At 49.8% G+C, this 20,981-nt stretch overlaps 1 protein-coding gene across 1 annotated transcript; it reads right to left on the bottom strand.

Moving 5' to 3' along the window:
* Positions 1–2,855: 2,855 nt before the first annotated feature.
* On the bottom strand, positions 2,856–11,051 carry LOC137309932 (tripartite motif-containing protein 29-like). Its single transcript, XM_067977934.1, has 5 exons — positions 10,706–11,051; positions 8,135–8,230; positions 6,831–7,061; positions 5,952–5,974; positions 2,856–3,116 (listed from the first exon to the last, which is right to left on the bottom strand). The coding sequence occupies exons 1-5, from the start codon at positions 11,027–11,029 to the stop codon at positions 3,056–3,058; spliced, it is 735 nt and encodes a 244-aa protein (XP_067834035.1). The 5' UTR covers positions 11,030–11,051; the 3' UTR covers positions 2,856–3,055.
* Positions 11,052–20,981: the final 9,930 nt, after the last annotated feature.

Below are 20,981 nucleotides of genomic sequence, written 5' to 3'. Positions count from 1 at the left end.
TCATAACTGGGATTGAAAAGTCCAAAATCCTTCAGTCTCCCCTCAAGTGAATGTGAGCGATCGAACAACTGACTTTAAATCATTCAATGAATCTGAATTGCACTCACCACAGATAAGGTTAAGAATTGTTGTTTCAAGAAGTTTAATCACCGTGACATCGACACAAAAGTTCTTTCAAATATGACAAATGAAAGAAAAGTGTTCCAATCATAACAAGCTGAACAATAACAAAAAGTATAGACATGATTTTCACCCAAGGATGCTGTCCCACATTATAGACGACCTCCCACCATTCATGATTCCCAAGGGGAGAGGTCCCCTTTTCAATCTCAGCATTATGTTGTTTCATGTGCACTGTCAGTCTATCAATATTAGGGGTTTTAAACTACAGAAGTAATCGAAGAAAGTGCTTTCCCTTCTTACTTCTCAGTCTCAATCTTCAACAGCCCCTCCCTCCCCCTCCTTTGTGGGATCCTGGGGGCCTTATCCAAGGTCCTCATCTTGTTAGCATCACAGACCGATCTCCAGCCATTTGCTCTTCTAATCTAAGTTTCATTTGGTTAATATTACACATCATGATAGAGACAAAGAAAATCATAATACATTGTGGATAATTCAGGCTAAGTATTATTTCTCCCCGGCCCTCAGTTGTCCCAATTTCATTGTTAACTCAAAGAAACCCAACCCTGAATTCTGGAAATCCAAATTCTCTGTCCCTCTTTACTTTAATTTCAATCCCTCTGACAGGTCCCAGTGTGTTTAACTCGATCCTGATTGTTTCATTAACTGGTCGGTTTATGGAGTTTGTGTCAGTGCTTTGATTAAAAAAAGTTCAGATCAGTAGTGACCCAGGAGATGTCCTCACTCTCCTGAGCACATTAACCATTTCATGTAGTGATGTTGTCAACGTGACTGAGCGTGTCTGAGACCCGTTCTTCAGTGCATCTTCATCATGCATTCCACATACAAGTTGCCTCACACGCAACATATCACATTTACACACAGCGGTTTCCCAAAATCATCCCAAACGTGACATCAAATACAAACCATTCCTGCACTTTCAGTCTGTCTTATCAACAGATCGGGGGGTGTCTGGAGGTCTTTGCTTATCTCCCCCTGCACGGTCCCGATGTCTCGGGTAGTGGCCAGGTTATAAAATATTCTTCTCACTGTTCAGTATAAGCAAGGACACAACCATCTCCAAGAGAAAGCTGTCAATGAACTATTCTTAACTGCCCTTCCCTGACTTTCACTGGATTGTGCACTGATCCCTGATTGATGTCCTTTGGGGGTTGTTCCCAGGTGATCTTTGTTTCTCACCGGTCACTCACACATCTTTTTCCCGACCCGCTGGTTTTGGTCATCACAAAATGTCCCATTATCACCCATGGTCACCTGGGACACTGATTGTAGACCCCAATTGGTGGGGCAATTTTCCTGTTTATACCTCACACACTCAGTCACTTCCTCGTGTCTAATGAAGTTAAACATCCCATAATATTACCATTTCATGTTGGTCGTGAGCCTGGAGGAACCTTACTGTCCAATAAACTAAAAATCATTACCCCATAAACCATAGATTAAAAGTTCCCAGTCTGGTCCAATCTATCAATACATTGACTTAGTTTAGGACAGATGTGTTACCCCCCTGGGCAGTCCCAGAAGCTCTCAGCGATGCCCAGGAGACCCCGGGGGTGGAATTAGTCTCTGGTGTTAGTGCAACACGGGCGATAGTGAATGGACAGCCCATTTTACACCCCGCACGATTTTCCTTTCCACTGAAGTCAGTGTAACTCGGGCTGTCGATTCACCATCGCTGTTTTGAGCTACGGCCAAAGAACAATTTCAACCCCAGCCTCAGCTTTTCAGAGCAGCTCTTTAAAGAGACCGTGACCTGTCACTACTATCATTCACGACTGAGATTAATACAGTCACACCTGTCACTACTGTCATTCACTACTGAGATTAATGCAGTCACACCTGCCACTAATATCATTCACCACTGAGATTAATACAGTCACATCTGCCACCACTATCATTCACTACTGAGATTAATACAGTCACACCTGTCACTACTATCATTCACATCTGAGATAATACAGTCACATCTGCCACTACTATCATTCACTACTGAGATTAATAGTCACACCTGTCACTACTATCATTCACTACTGAGATTAATGCAGTCACACCTGCCACTAATATCATTCACCACTGAGATTAATACAGTCACATCTGCCACCACTATCATTCACTACTGAGATTAATACAGTCACACCTGTCACTACTATCATTCACGACTGAGAGTAATACAGTCACACATGCCACTGCTATCATTCACTGCTGAGATTAATACAGTCACACCCGTCACTACTATCATTCACTACTGAGATTAATACAGTCACACCTGTCACTACTATCATTCACTACTGAGATTAATACAGTCACACCTGCCGTTACTACGATTCATTGCTGAGATTAATCCCACAACAATTATGGATCTAAAGTAAAATTATACAAGTGAAGAAAACAATCAATTGTAACACTACAGTGTCACACCTGGAAGTGACATCATCAGAGTCTCAGCTGTGAGGATTAATTTAACAGTTTTAGGGATTTATTCAGACAATAAAATGCTGGAAACACGGGTTCAGTGAATGTGGTTTGAAATGTGTGTAAATGTCTCAGTGAGTCAGTGACCCGGTGAAATGACAGAGTCCCGGCCTCGTAGTCCAACTGAACTCGGATCCTGATGTTAGACGGGATCGGTGGGAGGTGAGTGAACTCGGAATTGTGCCAAACTCTGAGAAAATCAGCAGAAAATCCCAAACACCACGATTTACGGCTGTTCCCAAGATATGAGATTCCTCCCTCTCTCTCTGCACTCCCACACACAATCCCTATTCCCCAGCAATCCCCATCAGTCTCCACATCCCAGGAATGGGATCCTGAGGAGAAACTCTGGGAGCAGAGGACTTGGGGACAGTCTTTAAACCTCTCTGGGTGAGGTGGGTAGGGCTGTTCCCATTCAGTCCATGTTACTGATCTCAGATCATCAGACAGAACCAAGTTCCAGTTTACTGTCTTTGGATCCAGGCTCATCGGTGACCTTTGCCCTGGAGAGGAGAGAAGAGATTGGTCAGACAGGGTTATTCCACTCAGATCAATGATTGACAGCTGCAGGGTGGGAGAGTCAGTATTTCCCAGACAGTGTCAGCCCCATATTACCTCTTAGACTGGATTCATCCCATGTTAAATCAATGGCCTTCAATCAGAATCCCTGTTAAATAGCAGTGTGTGGGTCCCAGTGCTGGACACTCAGTGCAAACACTGCAGTGGAGACACACAGTAGCAGTCAGTTTAATCACACAAGCCCCTGGCACTGTGCTCAAGCTCTCCCAGAAACAATGGAGGGGATTAACCGGCACACAACACATCCCACAGACTCACAGTTCCAGCCCCACAATCTCAGCACCGGCTGTACTGGGAACACACAGCTCACAGGAGTGTGCCCTGGGCTCTCTCCCTCCTGTTACTGTCCCATCCTGAATACAGGAGTGTGCCCTGGGCTCTCTCCCTCCTGTTACTGTCCCATCCTGAATACAGGAGTGTGCCCTGGGCTCTCTCCCTCCTGTTACTGTCCCATCCTGCCCACAGCTTGATTATGACAGGGCGTGTGTGTCTGTGTGAGTCTCTGTGACAGGGCGTGTGTGTCTGTGTGAGTCTCTGTGACAGGGCGTGTGTGTCTGTGTGAGTCTCTGTGACAGGGCGAGTGTGTCTGTGTGAGTCTCTGTGACAGGGCGTGTGTGTCTGTGTGAGTCTCTGTGACAGGGCATGTGTGTCTGTGTGAGTCTCTGTGACAGGGCGTGTGTGTCTGTGTGAGTCTCTGTGACAGGGCGTGTGTGTCTGTGTGACTCTCTGTGACAGGGCGTGTGTGTCTGTGTGAGTCTCTGTGACAGGGCGTGTGTGTCTGTGTGAGTCTCTGTGACAGGGCGAGTGTGTCTGTGTGAGTCTCTGTGACAGGGCGTGTGTGAATGTGTGAGTCTCTGTGACAGGGCGTGTGTGTCTGTGTGAGTCTCTGTGACAGGGCGTGTGTGTCTGTGTGAGTCTCTGTGACAGGGCGAGTGTGTCTGTGTGAGTCTCTGTGACAGGGCGTGTGTGTCTGTGTGAGTCTCTGTGACAGGGCGTGTGTGTCTGTGTCTTTGTAATTTGCTGAATTATTTTGGATATTCCCAGCTGTCTGAACACAACTAACCCGACCTGCTCTCAGTCCCTCATATTGGAGAAAAGCTGCACGTTCTCACCAATGTTTCCCAATATGTCTGAGTGATACTTTTCCGATCCATTCAGCCTCTTCTGGATAAGTTGAGATATATTGGACAGGTTCAGGGTGAGCGCTGGTACATCTGGGTCTGTGACTCTCTGAGTCTCAGTCACTCTGGAATGAAAGAGGAGAGAATGTTTTTATCAGTGGGGACATTTCAGATGAGAAACCCAAAGGGGAACGAGTGATCAGTGCAACAACCTGCACCCCTTCTAATGCTCGTACTGAGACCCCGCAGCAACCCATCCTGAAAATGGCAGAATCCCGGGATTTGCAGTCTCCCTGCATTCACACTGATCTCCACACGTGCAGTGGGATCCTGGTCTGCTGCCACTTCAGCTCAGTTTGTGATTTTCAAAGCCGTCTGTGTTCAGTCCAGTTTCTCTGTACTGGAGCCCTCATCTTTCCATTATTAATAATTATTATTATCCAGAGGGTCTCCAGTCTGTGCTCCCCCCTCTCTGCAGGATCACACTCTCTACAATCATGTGAAGTGAGGAGAGAAAGAACTGCTTCCAGGTAGAGGTAGAGGTAGAGAGGAGGAGAGGTAGACGGAGAGAGGAGGAGAGGTAGACGTAGAGAGGAGGAGAGGTAGACGGAGAGAGGAGGAGAGGTAGACGTAGAGAGGAGGAGAGGTAGTCGTAGAGAGGAGGAGAGGTAGACGTAGAGAGGAGATGTTTAGGGGGAGAATTCCAGAGCTTCGGGCCGAGACAACTGAAAACATGGCTGCCGATGGTGGGGTGAAGAAAATCGGGGATGCACAGGAGGCCAGAATTAGAGGAACGCAGAGTTCTCGGAGAGTTGCAGGGCTGGAGGAGGTTACAGAGACAGGGAGGGGCGAGGCCATGGAGGGATTTAAAACAAGGATGAGAATTTTAAATTCCAGGTGTTGCTGGACCGGGAGTCAATGTCGGTCAGTGAGCAGAGGGTGATGGGTGAACGGGACTTGGTGCGAGTTAGGATACGGGCAGCAGAGTTTTGGATCAGCTGAAGGTCATGGCGGGTGGAAGATGGGAGGCCGGACAGGAGAGAATTGGAAAAGTCGAGTCTGGAGGTAACAATAGCATGGATGAGGGTTTCAGCAGCAGATGCTGAGACAGGTGATATTATGGGGTGGAAGTAGGAGGTCTTGGTGATGGAGAGGAAATGGGGTCGGAGGCTCAGCTCAGGGTCAAATAGAACGCCGAGGTTGGGAACAGTCTGGTTCAGACTCAGACAGTGGCCAGGGAGGGGGATGGAGTCGGTGACTAGGGAACGGAGTTTGTGGTGGGGACCGAAGACAATGGCTTCGAACTTCCCAATATTTAATTGGAGGAAATTTCACCTCATCCAATACTGGATGTCGGACAAGCAGCGTAACAAATCAGATGCTGTGGAGGGGTCGAGAGAGGTGGTGGTGAGGTAGAGCTGGGGGTCGTCAGTGTACATGTGGAATCTCCCATTTCCCACAGGCTGCCTGAGCCAATAACCCCTCAAACCACAGTTAAACATCACTCAATATTCCCACCATTTGAAAGCACCTTATCTGGGAAGGTTTCCAAGCGGTGATTCTACTTTCACTCTTCTCCCAGATACAGGGGAAGGTTCCCTATCAGCAGCAGGTACTGTATGACTGAGAGGAACTTACCTGGAAAGGAGCTGCTTCGAGTTCTGTGAATAAAGAGAGGAGATCAAATCAGTCAACGAACAAATCAACACCCAATGGAACCAAAGAGTGAATTTGGGATTGAGAGTAAAGAGTTCAGTGTATAACAGTAGGTGGGGCCAGTCACAGGAATGGGCAATAATCCCACATTTCACTGCACTCCATCCTGGGGCAGCGCCAACACTCCGAGGGCAGGGCCTAGGGGGCAGCACCAACACTCCGAGGGCAGGGCCGAGGGGGCAGCACCAACACTCCCAGGGCAGGGCCGAGGGGGCAGCGCCAACACTCCCAGGGCAGGGCTGAGGGGGCAGCACCAACACTCCCAGGGCAGGGCTGAGGGGGCAGCACCAACACTCCGAGGGCAGGGCCGAGGGGGCAGAGCCAACACTCCGAGGGCAGGGCTGAGGGGGCAGCGCCAACACTCCGAGGGCAGGGCCGAGGGGGCAGAGCCAACACTCCGAGGGCAGGGCCGAAGGGGCAGCACCAACACTCCCAGGGCAGGGCTGAGGGGGCAGCGCCAACACTCCGAGGGCAGGGCTGAGGGGGCAGCACCAACACTCCGAGGGCAGGGCTCAGGGGGCAGCGCCAACACTCCGAGGGCAGGGCTGAGGGGGCAGCACCAACACTCCGAGGGCAGGGCTCAGGGGGCAGCGCCAACACTCCGAGGGCAGGGCTGAGGGGGCAGCGCCAACACTCCGAGGGCAGGGCTGAGGGGGCAGCGCCAACACTCCGACGGCAGGGCTGAGGGGGCAGCGCCAATGCTGGGCCCCACCAACAATCTTCAAACAATTCAGCCCTCTCACCAGCCTCACAGAAACGCCCCATTCCCCAGACATGGCCCTGTTTATATTGAAGATGTACCTGAATAAAGGAGAGATGGTCCCTCTGTACCAGACTCTGGGTTTCTCCATCGATTAATGTAATCTGTTCCATCCTCTTGTTTAATGCTTCAGAACAGCTTCTAATCTGAGAGAGAGCTCGGAGACCCTCCTCATCGATCAGTTTCAGTGCGTATTCTTCATCTTCTTCCAGCTGTCTCCTCCATTCAGAGAAGCTCTTCGATAGCTTTCCTTTCAGCTCATTGATTCGTGTCTGAAACCCAAACCAACTCTCCTTACAAACGGCCCTTCCACACAGCTCTTACCCTGAGCACACGGCACTTTCCAGGGACGGGACAGTTTGTTTCGATCACTACTCGATCACCGTTAAAGATGGACAAGCAGTGGGGGAGGGTCTACTGGGAGAGAAAACAGAGTTTAACAAGTGTTGCCTTGAGCCTTGAGTTTAATAGAAAGAGCACTGTATTTAGACTGTGTATGGCACTGCCACCTGGTCCATCCACACCTGGAGTGATGGGTCCAGTTTTGGTGCCCACACCTGGTGAAGGAGATTGAGACTCTGGAGAGGACGGTGGCCAGAACGACACGTAGTCTGATGGATTTTAGTTCTGAGGATCGGCTCCAAGAGGGAGGGCGATTTCGAGAAAGGCAGGCCGAGAGGGACATGATTGAGGTTTTTAAAATGATCGAGGTATTATTGGACTCACTCGTTGGGTGAGGTACTTGAGATGGATCGGGATGGTGGGACTAGAGGGCCTGTGTATAAAATCCATAGGCACAGAGTTAGGTTAGACCCCAGAGTCCTCGATCTCTGGAACAGACCCCCTGAACATGTGGGGGGTATGGAGTCACTCCCACCCTTTAAAAGGGAGCTGGGGAGGAATTTCCCAGAGTTTGTCCGAATTGTCTGCAGGTGTTTTTTCTCTCTTCTGTTTGCCTTTCCCAGGTGAGTCCATGGTTCGGGGTGGATCAGTGGTGTGTGTGATTGAACCCTGTCTGCATGGGGCAGGCTCGCTGGGGCTAATGGTCTTTTCTTCCTCTTCCTTTCTATGTTCATCTGACACAGGCTTCAGGGCAAGTCTCCAACTCCCAGCCTCTGACTGTGTCTGTTTCAGGAAATCCAGTGCCCAAGTGATGTAATAATATTCCCTGGGAGGTGCAGGGAGAGTTAAGCAGCTCCCCCTCACATCAAACACACGGGGAACTCAGTGTAATCAGTGACTCGGCCCCAACACAACCAGCCTGGTTTGGAAGGCCTGTTTCTGATGTGCTCATTGACTCAGCGGGGAGAGAAACCCTTTCTAAATCCAGTCCCACTTTACCCACCTTTATTTCAGCTTCTGATCTCTCCAAGTCTCGCTGTTTGCTGGAACAATTCTGCTGGACTCCCCGAAGCCTCTCGATTTCTCTCTCCAATTCTTCCTGTAAAGGTGATTGGAATGTGTTTAAAACAATAACAACAGCCTGCATTTATATTGTGCTTTTAACACAGTAAAACCTCCCAAGGCCCTTCACAGGAAGGTAACCAGACAAAAATTGACACCGAGCCAAAGAAGGGGACATTGGGACAGGTGACAAAATGATTGGTAAAAGAGATTGGTTTTAAGGAGGGAATTAATGGAGGAGAGAGAGAGATGGAGAGGCGGAGAGATTTTGGATGAGCTCAAGTTTACGGAGGGTGGAGGATGGGAGGCCGACCAGGGAGCATTGGAATAGTCGAGTCTCCGGGTAACACATGGATGAGGGTTTCAGCAGCAGATGGACTGAGGCTGGGGCGGAGATGGGTGATATTACGGGGATGGAAGTAGGCGGCCTTAGTGATGGAGAGGACATGGGGACCGAAGCTCAGCTCCGGGTCGAATAGGATGGTGAGATTGCTGTAAGTCTGGTTCAGCCTGAGACAGTGGCCGGGGAGGGGGATGGAATCAGTAACGAGGGAACAGAGTTTGTGACGGAGGGGGTCTCAGACAATGTCTTCGGTGTTCCTCATGTTTCAGTGGATGAAATTTCTGCTCATCTCAGACTGGATGTTGGATAAGCAGCGTGACCAATCAAAGGCAGTGGAGAGGTCGAGAGAGGTCGTGGTGAGGTCGAGCTGGGTGATGTCAGCGTACATGAGGTACCTGACATTCTGTTTTCTAAATGATGTCGCCAAGGGGCAGCATGTAAGTGAGAAATAGGAGGGGGCCAAGGATAGATCCTTGGGGGACTCCACAGGTAACAGTGCGGGAGTGGGAATAGAAGCCATTGCAGGAAATTCTCTGTCTATGACTGGAGAGATGAGAGTGGAACCAGGCGAGGGCAGTCCCACTCAGCTGGACAACGGAGGAGAGACTTTGAAGGAGGATGGTTGGTCAACCATGTCAAAGGCAGCAGACAGATCGAGATGGACGAGGAGGGATTGTGCACAACGGCCACAGTCACATCGGATCTCATTTGTGACTTTGATAAGGACCGTTTCAGTGCCGTGGCACAGATCGAAATCTGATTGGAGGGGTTCAAACGTGGAGTTGTGGGAAAGATGGGCTCATATTTTGGAGGCGACAACACGTTCAAAATCTTTGGAGAGCAAAAGGAGGTTGGAGATGGAGCGATAGTTTGCGAGGACAGAGGGTCAAAGGTATGTTTGTTGAGGAGGGGGTGATGATGGGAGATCTGAAAGGGAGCTGGACAGTACCAGAGGAGAGGGAACTATTTATAATATCAGCGACCATGGGGGCCAGGAAGGGAAGTTGGGTGGTCGGCAGAATAGTGGGATTGGGTGGAGGGAGCAGAAAGTGGGTCTCATGGACAAGATGAGCACGGAGATTGCAGGAGGGGAGTTAGGAGAGAAAATGGAGATGTGAGTTCAGGGCTAGGACAGGGGGGAAACTTGGGAGAAGATTGGTTTGGTCAGCTATGGGAAGGGAGGGAAGCAGCAGAGGCAGCTGAACGGATTGTCTCAATCCACCTGATAAAGAAGATCATGAGCTCTTTGCACTTGTTGTTGGAGGTGAGGGTGGAGGGGCAGGAGAGAGGGGTCTTGCTGATAGTGGAGAATAGAAGCCGGGAATTATCTTACATTCCAGGATGATCCTGGAGTAGTGAGCAGTTTTGACAGAGGAGGAATAAAAGGGATTGAAACTGGAATGTAAAAGGGAAATGATTCCGTTCCAGGAGTGACCCCACTGGGTGTGGATAGAAAGTGGTTTGGGGATTCTCAGTGTCTGGGCCCTGAGCAGAAATATTCCCTTCTGTGACTCTCAGTAAAGAGGCGCTCCCTGCCCTGTATAAACTGAGGAACCACACACACACCGGCTTCTTTTCACACTGACTCACCGTGTGCTGCATTTTCACACGGACTCAGCTCCTCCATTTCCAGGAATCAGCCGAGGGGAAAGGGAGACAGACTCAGTCACACCAGCATTTCTCAAACACCAATTCCCTCTTGTTGTGAGAAACAGTTTCTCCCCCCAGCCCCTGAGTCTCCCCCCGTGGGTGTCCCTCACTCCCCCCACTGGTGATGGTCCTCTCCCTGCTGGTCAGATGGCAGAATACCCCAGCGTTACACAGGGCAACAACATGCTCTGCTCTACAGCCCTATGCCATGGAGTGCCAGTTCTCACAGGTGCCCACACAGTGAATTACTGAGCTCTACAGTGCCCTCACCAGGAGGGGCTGAGTGTGGGTGAGGGGCAGTCACCCTGGGCCACTCTAACACCCTCCCAGAGCCCACCCTGTTCTCTCAGACAGACTGTAAGAGAAAGGGGAGGGAGAAAATCTGACTGATGAAAAACAAACAGCCGTAAACCCAGACCCAGTGAATCAGCACTGTCTGCAATCAGTTCGAATTAATGTTGGTCATTAACAGGAAAATTCTCCCTCACTGTATTTAATATCAGGAATTGTGTCACTCACCTTAATTGCAGCTTGTGCCTGATCCAGGCTCAGCAGTGTGTGGGATTTATGTTTCCCTATTATTGTACAGGAAACACACACACACTCTGCATCATCTTCACAGTAGTATTCAAGGATCTTCTTATGGTGAACGCACTGCCTGTCTGTAAGATCCGCCTCAGGTTCGATTAGGGTGTGTCCACTGAAGGCCTTGTTCAGCAGATGTGGTTTTAAATGACTGGAGCAAAAAGATGTTTCACATTTCAGACACGTCTTCACAGCTGGGGATGGATTCTCGACACAGTAATCACACACGACATGGGCTGAATCAGCTCCAGGCTCCATCCCTGCAGCACCTGAAGCAGCTTTCACACAGCACAAGAGAGACTGAGGAACCAGAGCAGGAAGTGAAATTCTTATCAACACTCGGTGCAGGGAGTGACGATGTTAGTTTCACTTTCATGATTCACTCTGTCTGAAGATTAACCCTTTCAGTCCTGCAGTAGCAGGTCAGAACCAAAATCAGTAAAACATGATTACAATTTTACAATCTGGAGCCAGAATACAGCAAACTGGGCTCAGTAAACAAACCGAAAACTAATCAGCTCAGACCAGACGCAAAATGGTTTAAGAAACAAATTAAAACTGATATAAAGAGGAACAAAAAACCTTTACAAATCCTGCAGAGAGGAAGGTGAAGGAGATCTCTGGGAGGAATAGAAAAATATACAGAAAAAGTTGAAAGGTTCATCAGAGGGGCAAAGAGAGATCAAACAAAGCAAACCAGCAGAGGCTGCAAGTCTCAGTAAACTCAACACGAAACATGTCCAAACAACACAGAGCTGTGACCAACAAAGGTAAAATAATGTTGGACAACAAATCCAAAACAGCAGAATACAGTCAGAGGAAGTCATGATCAAACTGTACAGGGTCTGGTCAGACCCACCTCGAGTACTGTGTCCAGTTCTGGTCAGACTGCACCTCGAGTACTGTGTCCAGTTCTGGTCAGACCCACCTCGAGTACTGTGTCCAGTTCTGGTCAGACCCACCTCGAGTACTGTGTCCAGTTCTGGTCAGACCCACCTCGAGTACTGTGTCCAGTTCTGGTCAGATTGCACCTCGAGGACTGTGTCCAGTTCTGGTCAGACCCACCTCGAGTACTGTGTCCAGTTCTGGTCAGACCCACCTCGAGTACTGTGTCCAGTTCTGGTCAGACCCACCTCGAGTACTGTGTCCAGTTCTGGTCAGACCCACCTCGAGTACTGTGTCCAGTTCTGGTCAGACCCACCTCGAGTACTGCGTCCCGTTCTGGTCAGACCCACCTCGAGTACTGTGTCCCGTTCTGATCAGACCCACCTCGAGTACTGTGTCCAGTTCTGGTCAGACCCACATCGAGTACTGTGTCCAGTTCTGGTCAGACCCACCTCGAGTACTGTGTCCAGTTCTGGTCAGACCCACCTCGAGTACTGTGTCCCGTTCTGGTCAGACTCACCTCGAGGACTGTGTCATGTTCTGGTCAGACTGCACCTAGAGTGCTGTGTCCAGTTCTGGTCAGACCCACCTCGAGTACTGTGTCCAGTTCTGGTCAGACTGCACCTCGAGGACTGTGTCCAGTTCTGGTCAGACCCACCTCAAGTGCTGTGTCCTGTTCTGGTCAGACTGCACCTCGAGTACTGTGTTCAGTTCTGGTCAGACCCACCTCGAGTACTGTGTCCAGTTCTGGTCAGACCCACCTCGAGTACTGTGTCCAGTTCTGGTCAGACCCACTTCGAGTACTGTGTCTAGTTCTGGTCAGACCCACCTCGAGTAATGTGTCCAGTTCTGGTCAGACCCACCTCGAGTACTGTGTCCAGTTCTGGTCAGACCCACCTCGAGTACTGTGTCCAATTCTGGTCAGACCCACCTCAAGTCCTGTGTCCAGTTCTGGTCAGACCTACCTCGAGTACTGTGTCCAGTTCTGGTCAGACCCACCTCGAGTACTGTGTCCAGTTCTGGTCAGACCCACCTCAAGTACTGTGTTCAGTTCTGGTCAGACCCACTTCGAGTACTGTGTCCAATTCTGGTCAGAACCATTGTGTCCAGTTCTGGTCACAGGAACATAGGGACGGAATAGCCTCCGCAGCCCCTCGAGATTGTTCCACAATGAAATTTGGTCCTGGCTAATCTGTATCTTAGCTCCATTTACCCATCTTGGTTCTGTAACCCTTAATAACCTTGCCTAACAAATTCTACCAATTTCAGGTTTGAAATTTTCAATTGACCCCCACCCTCAACAGCTTTTTGGGGGAGTGAGTTCCAGATTTCCACTCCCCTTTGTGTGACGAACTGCTTCCTGACATCACCCCTGAATGACCGAGCTCTAATTTTAAGGTTCTGTCCCTTGACTAATTAACTAATTTGAAGGTTATGCCCCTTCTTCTGGATTACCGCACCAGAGGAAATAGTTTCTCTCTATCTGGTTAAAAAGCAGGAACTCAAATATAGTAATCTCTGGATTACTCCCAGTGCCACGCACGAGTGAGTATTGGAATAGTCGGATAAGACAGGTTAATGCGTTGCTGGAGAAATGGTGCAGGAGTCAGAGCGTCAGATTCCTGGGGCATTGGGACCAGTTCTGTGGCAGGAGGGATCTGTTCAAAATGGACGGGTTGCACCTCAACAGAGCTGGGACCAATGTCCCCCCGGGGAGGTTAAATAGTGCTGTGGGGGGAGGGTTTAAACAAATTTGGCAGGGGGATGGGCACCAGGAGGAAACATTCGAGAGGAGAAACAAGGTGCACAGAGGACTGGGAGGGAGACTAAAGAATAGTTCAGAAATAGGAGGGAGCAGATAGGGGGGTAAATGCGAGGCAGTCGAAGATGAGTTTAGAGTGCGTGTGAATAAATGCAGGTATCGTGATCAATAAGGTTGGTGAGCTGCAGGCTCGAGTCACCACATGGGACTATGAGACAGTGGCAATAACAGAGACCAGGCTCAAAGAAGGGGAGGATTGGGGGCTTAATATCCTGGCTACAAGGTATTCAGGAAAGATAGGGAAGGAATGAAAGGAGTTGGCGGGAGGCGGGTGGGTGATGGCAGTATTGATCGAGGAAACCGTTATAGCACTGGAAATGGATGATGTATCTGAGGGTCAAAGAGAGAATCTATTTGGTTCGAAGTAAGGAACAATAGAGGATCTATTACACCAATGGGTGTACACTATAGGGCACCAAATAGTGGGAAGGAGATAGAGGGGCAAATTTTCTGGCAAATTACAGAAAGATGCAAAAACTATAGAGTAGTGAAAATGGGGGTTTTCAATTATCACAATATAGACTGGGACAGTAACAGTGTAAAGGGCAAAGAGGGGGAGAAAGGCAAGAAATGTGACAACATAAGAATATAAGAACATAAGAAATAGGAGCAGGAGTAGGCCACATGGCCCCTCGAGCCTGCTCCGCCATTCAATCAGATCAAGGCTGATCTTCGACCTCAACTCCACCTTCCTGCCCGATCCCCATATCCCTTGATTCCCCGAGAGTCCAAAAATCTGTCGATCTCAGCCTTGAATATACTCAACGACTGAGCATCAACAGCCCTCTGGGGCAGAGAATTCCAAAGATTCACAACCCTCTGAGTGAAGAAATTCCTCCTCATCTCGGTCCTAAATGGCCGACCCCTTATCCTAAGACGATGCTCCCTAGTTCTACACTCTCCAGCCAGGGAAACAGCCTCTCAGCATCCACCCTGTCAAGCCCCCTCAAAATCTTGTGTGTTTCAATGAGATCACCTCTCATTCTTCTAAACTCCAGAGAGTATAGGCCCATTCTACTCAATCTCTCCTCATAGGACAACACTCTCATCCCAGGAATCAATCGAGTGAACCTTTGTTGCACCGCCTCTAAAGAGGGTAAGGAGACTAAAACTGTACAAAGTACTCCAGGTGAGGTCTCACCAAAGCCCGGCACAATTGAAGGAAGACTTCCTTACTATTGTCCTCCAACCCCCTTGCAATAAAAGCCAACATACCATTTGCCTTCCGAATTGCTTGCTGTACCTGCAGGTTAACTTTCTGTGTTTCGTGGACGAGGACACCCAAATCCCTCTGAACACCAACATTTAATAGTTTCTCATCATTTAAAAAATATTCCCTTTTTCTATCCTTCCTTCCAAAGTGAATAACCTCACATTTCCCCACATTATATTCCATCTGCCACCTTCTTGCCCATTCACTTAACCTGTTGATATCCCTTTGCAGACTCTCTGTGTCCTCCTCAAAGCTCACTTTCCCATCTAGCTTTGTATCGTCAGCAAACTTGGGTACATTACACTCGGTCCCTTCTTCTCAGTCATTAATATAGATTGTAAATAGCTGAGGCCCAAGCACTGATCCTTGCGGCACCCCACGAGTTACAACCTGCCAACCTGAAAATGACCCGTTTATCCCTACTCTCTGTTTTCTGTCCATTCACCAATCCTCTCTCCATGCTAATATATTATCCCCAACCCCATGAGCCCTTATCTTGTGTAACAACCTTTTATGTGGCACCTTATCGAATGCCTTTTGAAAATCCAAATAAACTACATCCACTGGTTCCCCTTTATCTACCTTGCCAGTTAGATCCTCAAAAAACTCCAGTAGATTTGTCAAACACGATTTCCCTTTCGTAAAACCATGTTGACTCTGCCGAATCATATTATGATTTTCTAAGTGCCCCATTACCACGTCCTTAGTAATAGATTCCAGCATTTTCCCAACGACTGATGTCAGGCTAACTGGCCTGTCGTTCCCTGTCTTCTCTCTCCCTCCTTTCTTGAATAGCGGGGTTACATTTGCAACCTTCCAATCCACAGGGACCATTCCAGAATCTGTGGAATTTTGGAAGATCACAACCAATGCACCCACTATCTCTGCAGCCACCTCTTTCAGATCCATGGGATGTTGGCCAGCAGGTCCAGGGGATTTGTTGGTTTTTACTCCCATTAATTTCTCCAGTACTTTATTTTAACCAGTACTAATTACTTTAAGTTCCTCACTCTCATTGGACCCTTGGTTCCCCACTATTTCTGCTATGCTTTTTGTGTCTTCTACTGTGAAGACAGATACAAAATTCTTGTTTAATGTCTCTGCCATTTCCTTATTCCCCATTATCATTTCTCCTGTCTCAGACTTTTTTTGTCGTTCATGGGACGTGGACCAGCATTTATTGCCCATCCTTAATTGCCCTTAAGAAGGTGGTAGTGAGCCGTCTTCTTGAACCGCTGCAGTCCTTATGGTGAAGGTTCTCCAACAGTTAGGTAGGGAGTTCCAGGATTTTGACCCAGCGACGATGAAGGAACGGCGATATATTTCCAAATCGGGATGGTGTGTGACTTGGAGGGGAACGTGCAGGTGGTGTTGTTCCCATGTGCCTGCTGCTCTTGTCCTTCTCGGTGGTAGAGGTCGTGGGTTTGGGAGGTGCTGTCGAAGAAGCCTTGGCGAGTTGCTGCAGTGCATCCTATGGATGGTACACACTGCAGCCACTGTGCGCCGGGGGTGAAGGGAGTGAATGTTGAGTGTGGTGGATGGGGTGCCAATCAAGCGGGCTGCTTTGTCCTGGATGGTGTCGAGCTTCTTGAGTGTTGTTGGAGCTGCACTCATCCAGGCAAGTGGAGAGTATTCCATCACACTCCTGACTTGTGCCTTGTAGATGGTGGAAAGGCTTTGGGGAGTCAGGAGGTGAGTCACTCACCGCAGAATACCCAGCCTCTGACCTGCTCTTGTAGCCACAGTATTTATGTGGCTGGTCCAGTTAAGTTCAGCCTCGAAGGGACCCACATTTACTTTTGGTACTCTCTTCCTTTTTACATACTTGTCTTACAATCTGCTTTCATATTTCTTGTTAATTTACTCTCATATTCTACTTTCTCCCTCTTTATCATTTTTTTGGTCATCCTTTGCTGGTTTCTTTAACCTCTCCCAATCCTCAGGCTTACTACTCTTCTTGGCAATATTGCAAGCCTCTTCTTTTATTCTAATACAATCCTTAACTTCTTTAGTTAGTCACAGATGGATCACTTTTCCTGTGGGGCTTTTATTCCTCAATGAATAATCCCGCGGGTCACCGAATAATCCCGCGGGTCACCGAATAATCCCGCGGTTCACCGAATAATCCCGCGGTTCACCGAATAATCCCGTGGTTCACCGAATAATCCCGTGGTTCACCGAATAATCTCGTGGTTCACCGCCCTCTCTCTCGTCGTTCACCACCCTCTCCCGTGGGTCTCCCCTCTCTCCTGTGTTTCACCACCCTCTCCCGTGGGTCTCCCCTCTCTCCTGTGTTTCACCGCCCTCTCCCGTGGGTCTCCCCTCTCTCCTGTGTTTCACCGCCCTCTCCCGTGGGTCTCCCCTCTCTCCCGTGTTTCTCCGCGCTCTCCCGTGCGTCTCCCCTCTCTCCCGTGGGTCTCCGCTCTCTCCCGTGTTTCTCCGCCCTCTCCCGTGGGTCTCCGTCCTCTCCCGTGGTTCTCCGCCCTCTCCCGTGGTTCACCGCCCTCTCCCGTGGTTCACCGCCCTCTCCCCTGGTTCTCCGCCCTCTCCCCTGGTTCTCCGCCCTCTCGCCTGGTTCTCCGCCCTCTCCCGTGGTTCCCCGCCCTCTCCCGTGGGTCTCCCCTCTCTCCGGTGGTTCTCCGCCCTCTCCCGTGGATCTCCGCCCTCTCCCGTGGTTCTCCGCCCTCTCCCCTGGTTCTCCGCCCTCTCCCGTGGGTCTCCGCCCTCTCCCGTGGTTCTCCCCTCTCCCGTGGTTCTCCGCTCTCTCCCCTGGTTCTCCCCTCTCTCCCGTGGGTCTCCCCCCTCTCCCGTGGGTCTCCCCTCTCTCCCGTGGTTCTCCCCTCTCTCCCGTGGTTCTCCGCTCTCCCCTGGTTCTCCCCTCTCTCCCGTGGGTCTCCGCCCTCTCCCGTGGGTCTCCGCCCTCTCCCGTGGGTCTCCGCCCTCTCCCGTGGGTCTCCGCTCTCTCCCGTGGGTCTCCCCTCTCTCCCGTGGTTCTCCCCTCTCTCCCGTGGTTCTCCCCTCTCTCCCGTGGTTCTCCCCTCTCCCGTGGTTCTCCCCTCTCTCCCGTGGGTCTCCGCCCTCTCCGGTGGTTCTCCCCTCTCCCGTGGTTCTCCGCTCTCCCGTGGGTCTCCGCCCTCTCCCGTGGTTCTCCCCTCTCTCCCGTGGGTCTCCCCTCTCCCGTGGTTCTCCGCTCTCTCCCGTGTTTCTCCCCTCTCTCCCGTGGGTCTCCGCCCTCTCCCGTGGGTCTCCACCCTCTCCCGTGGTTCTCCCCTCTCCCGTGGTTCTCCGCTCTCTCCCGTGGTTCTCCCCTCTCCCGTGGGTCTCCGCCCTCTCCCGTGGGTCTCCGCCCTCTCCCGTGGTTCTCCGCTCTCTCCCGTGGTTCTCCCCTCTCCCGTGGTTCTCCCCGTTCTCCCGTGGTTCTCCCCGTTCTCCCCTCTCTCCCGTGGTTCTCCCCGTTCTCCCGTGGTTCTCCCCGTTCTCCCGTGGTTCTCCCCTCTCTCCCGTGGGTCTCCGCTCTCTCCCCTGGTTCTCCGCGCTCTGCCGATTCTGACGGTTGTGCTGCTGCCGCTCTTTAAATCTTCTCCTCAGCCTCTCCCGTGGTTCTCCGAGTACCGGGAGGGAGAACGTCATCCACAGGCTCAGTCAGGCATGTCCCAGGAGTCAAGCCAATTCAGTAAAGGCTTTCGAACAGGCTTAAGAGAAACGTGTGTTGCTGCGAAATGCTGGATTGGGAGAAACCGAGGCAGGAAACACACTCCCACTATTTGTGCTCTCACATGTTTGGAATCTGCAACCAGCAAGGAAGAAAGAAAGAACTTGCATTTCTATAGCGCCTTTCACATCCTCGGGACGTCCCAAAGCGCTTTACAGTCGATGAAAAACTTTTGAAATGTCGTCCCTGTTGTAATGTAGGAAACACGGCAGCCAAATAATGCACAGCAAGATCCCACAAACAGCAGTGAGATAAATGACCGGGTCATCTGTTTTAGTGATGTTGGTGGAAGGCTAAATATTGTCCAGGACTCCGGGGAGAACTCCCTTTTGCTTCTTCGAATAGCAGCATGGGATCTTTTACATCGAGCTGAGAGGGCAGACAAGGATTCGATTTACTGTCTGATCCAAAAGATGGTACCTCCGACAGTGCAGCGCTCCCTCAGTACTGACCCTCCGACAGTGCAGCGCTCCCTCAGTACTGACCCTCCGACAGTGCAGCGCTCCCTCAGCACTGCACTGAGTGTCAGTGTAGATTTGTGCTCCAGTCTCAGTTCCACCATGGATCAGTCAGTTTACCTGAGACACGGATTTGCCTTTGTTTTGCTCTGAAACGCGTCAATGATGCAAAGTGATGGAAATGAAAGTTTACTATTCCCGTATCCATCGTCACTTTTTGTGTTGGGCAGTGAATTGATTTGCTTGGAAGCTGCCAGAAAATTTTCCCTCAAACTGTATTTCAAAGTTGAAGCCAAGTTGGCTGCTCAACAAAATGTCTGAACTTCACGATGAGAACTGACACAAATCTATGGAATGACTGGCAGGGAAACAGTGAGACTTAGTGCAACTAAACTGTGTTGATAAGGTTTGTTTCTGCAAAACTTTTTGACGACCATTTCCAATCAAAGTAGAAACCCGTAGAGAGAGTGAGGTAACAGACAGGGTGGGTGAGATGGGGGGGCTGAACAGACAGGAGGTATTGCGAGGAGGCATTGCACTCCTAATTTCGAGCTCAATAATTACACGAACACGGTGTTCCTGGCACGGGCACAGTAACTGCAACAAAGAACTCAGTTACTCTTTGAAACCACAACTCGAAACAAATGGCGTCCAATCATCTCGATTTCTCCTCATCCCCAAATATTCTTTTAAAAACAACTTTAACGTTACAACATTATCTGAGCCAAATCTAATAGATTTGGATTCCAGAGTACAGGAGGGAAAGACCATTTGGTCCATCAAAGCTGCTTCTTCTGAAAGACCCATGTGCTGTTTGAACTACAGTGGAATCTCCCAAACTGTTGTGAGGGAGGTTGAGCAGCCACAAGGGAAATTCCCCAGAGGAAACCCTGTGAAATTTCTCCAACCTCTGAAGTAACCAAACAGAAACTCCAGTGGACTGGAGAGTGGCCCAGGTTGTGTTTGACCTTGCTTATAACCTTCCATCCTTTCCCCCTGAGCTTTGTTCTTTTCTTCTGAAGGCACTGACTCTTTGCTGGGGTTAGTTCAACAGGTGCGAGTGTCCCACCACCATTCACGTGTGAGCTCCAGCAGTGTGGGCTGACAGGCTGTCCCATTGTGAAGAGAACCAGAGGCGAGCTGGGATTCTCTTCACATCCCACATTCCAGGAGGGGACACTGGATGGTGATCAGAAGTGGGGACCTTGCCTGATTTTACTGTGAATTGCAGCATCCTGACCTCTGACCTGGTTAAAATAAGCAGTCGCCAGCGTGTGACTTCCTGCCCCTTGGCTTTAATGGACAGAAAACCACAGGTTGGTGACCAGAGAATGGGGAAACTCGGGCCCACGGATCAAACGAGGGCCTCCTTGGACTAAATGGCTTATTGTCCCACCATTACCACTTAAACCGGGCTGGGACCAGCGTCCTGGTGAATTTAATAACTCGGGCTGTAGATAGGACTTTAAACTAAAAGTGGGGCGGAGGGGTCAGGGGAGGGGAAATTTAGAAATCTAATGAGAAAAGTCAAGGGAACAGAGCAGTGTAGTGATTTGGGTAAAGATAAGCAGAGTGTGGCAGGAAGGGACAGAGAGTTTACCAATAATAGAACATCAACAAGTAAGGTCAAAGCAGGAAAAAATGGTAAAAAGTCAAGATTAAAGACTCTTTATCTGAACACATGGAGCATTCGGATCAAGATCGATGAATTAGTTGCACAAATAGAGATAGGTGGGTTTGGTCTAACAGCCATTACAGAGATGTGGTTGCAAAGTGACCACGGTTGGGAAGTAAATATTCGAGGGTACGAGACTCTTAGAAAAGACAGACAGAATGGAAAAGGAGGGGGTGTAGCCCTAATAATAAAGGACATAAGGACAGTGGTGAGAAAGGATCTTAGCTCAGATCAGGAAGTAGAATCAGTGTGGGTGGAAATAAGAAATAACAAGGGGCAGAAAACACTGGTGGGAGTAGTTTATTGGCCCCCTGATAGTAGCTATACCATTAGACAGAGTATTAACCATGTAATAATAGGTGCTTGTAACAAAGGTAATCGTCGGGGACTTTAATCTTCATATAGACTGGGCAAATCTAATTGGCAAAGGTAGTTTGGAGGATGA

This window comes from Heptranchias perlo, unplaced genomic scaffold, assembly GCF_035084215.1.
Source record: "Heptranchias perlo isolate sHepPer1 unplaced genomic scaffold, sHepPer1.hap1 HAP1_SCAFFOLD_192, whole genome shotgun sequence".
NCBI classification, from domain to species: domain Eukaryota; kingdom Metazoa; phylum Chordata; class Chondrichthyes; order Hexanchiformes; family Hexanchidae; genus Heptranchias; species Heptranchias perlo.
This window is presented reverse-complemented; position numbering and strand designations above follow the sequence as displayed.

What these genes read in the sequence shown, in the direction of transcription:
- LOC137309932 (XM_067977934.1), bottom strand. Translation starts at nt 11,029, where the DNA reads ATGGAGCCTGGAGCTGATTCAGCCCATGTCGTGTGTGATTACTGTGTC. An exon ending in GATCAGAAGCTGAAATAAAG is followed by an intron (nt 7,062 to 8,134) that starts GTGGGTAAAGTG and finishes TTTGGGTTTCAG; the next exon opens with ACACGAATCAATGAGCTGAA. An exon ending in TCGAAGCAGCTCCTTTCCAG is followed by an intron (nt 3,117 to 5,951) that starts GTAAGTTCCTCT and finishes TCTCCTCTCCAG; the next exon opens with GGCAAAGGTCACCGATGAGC.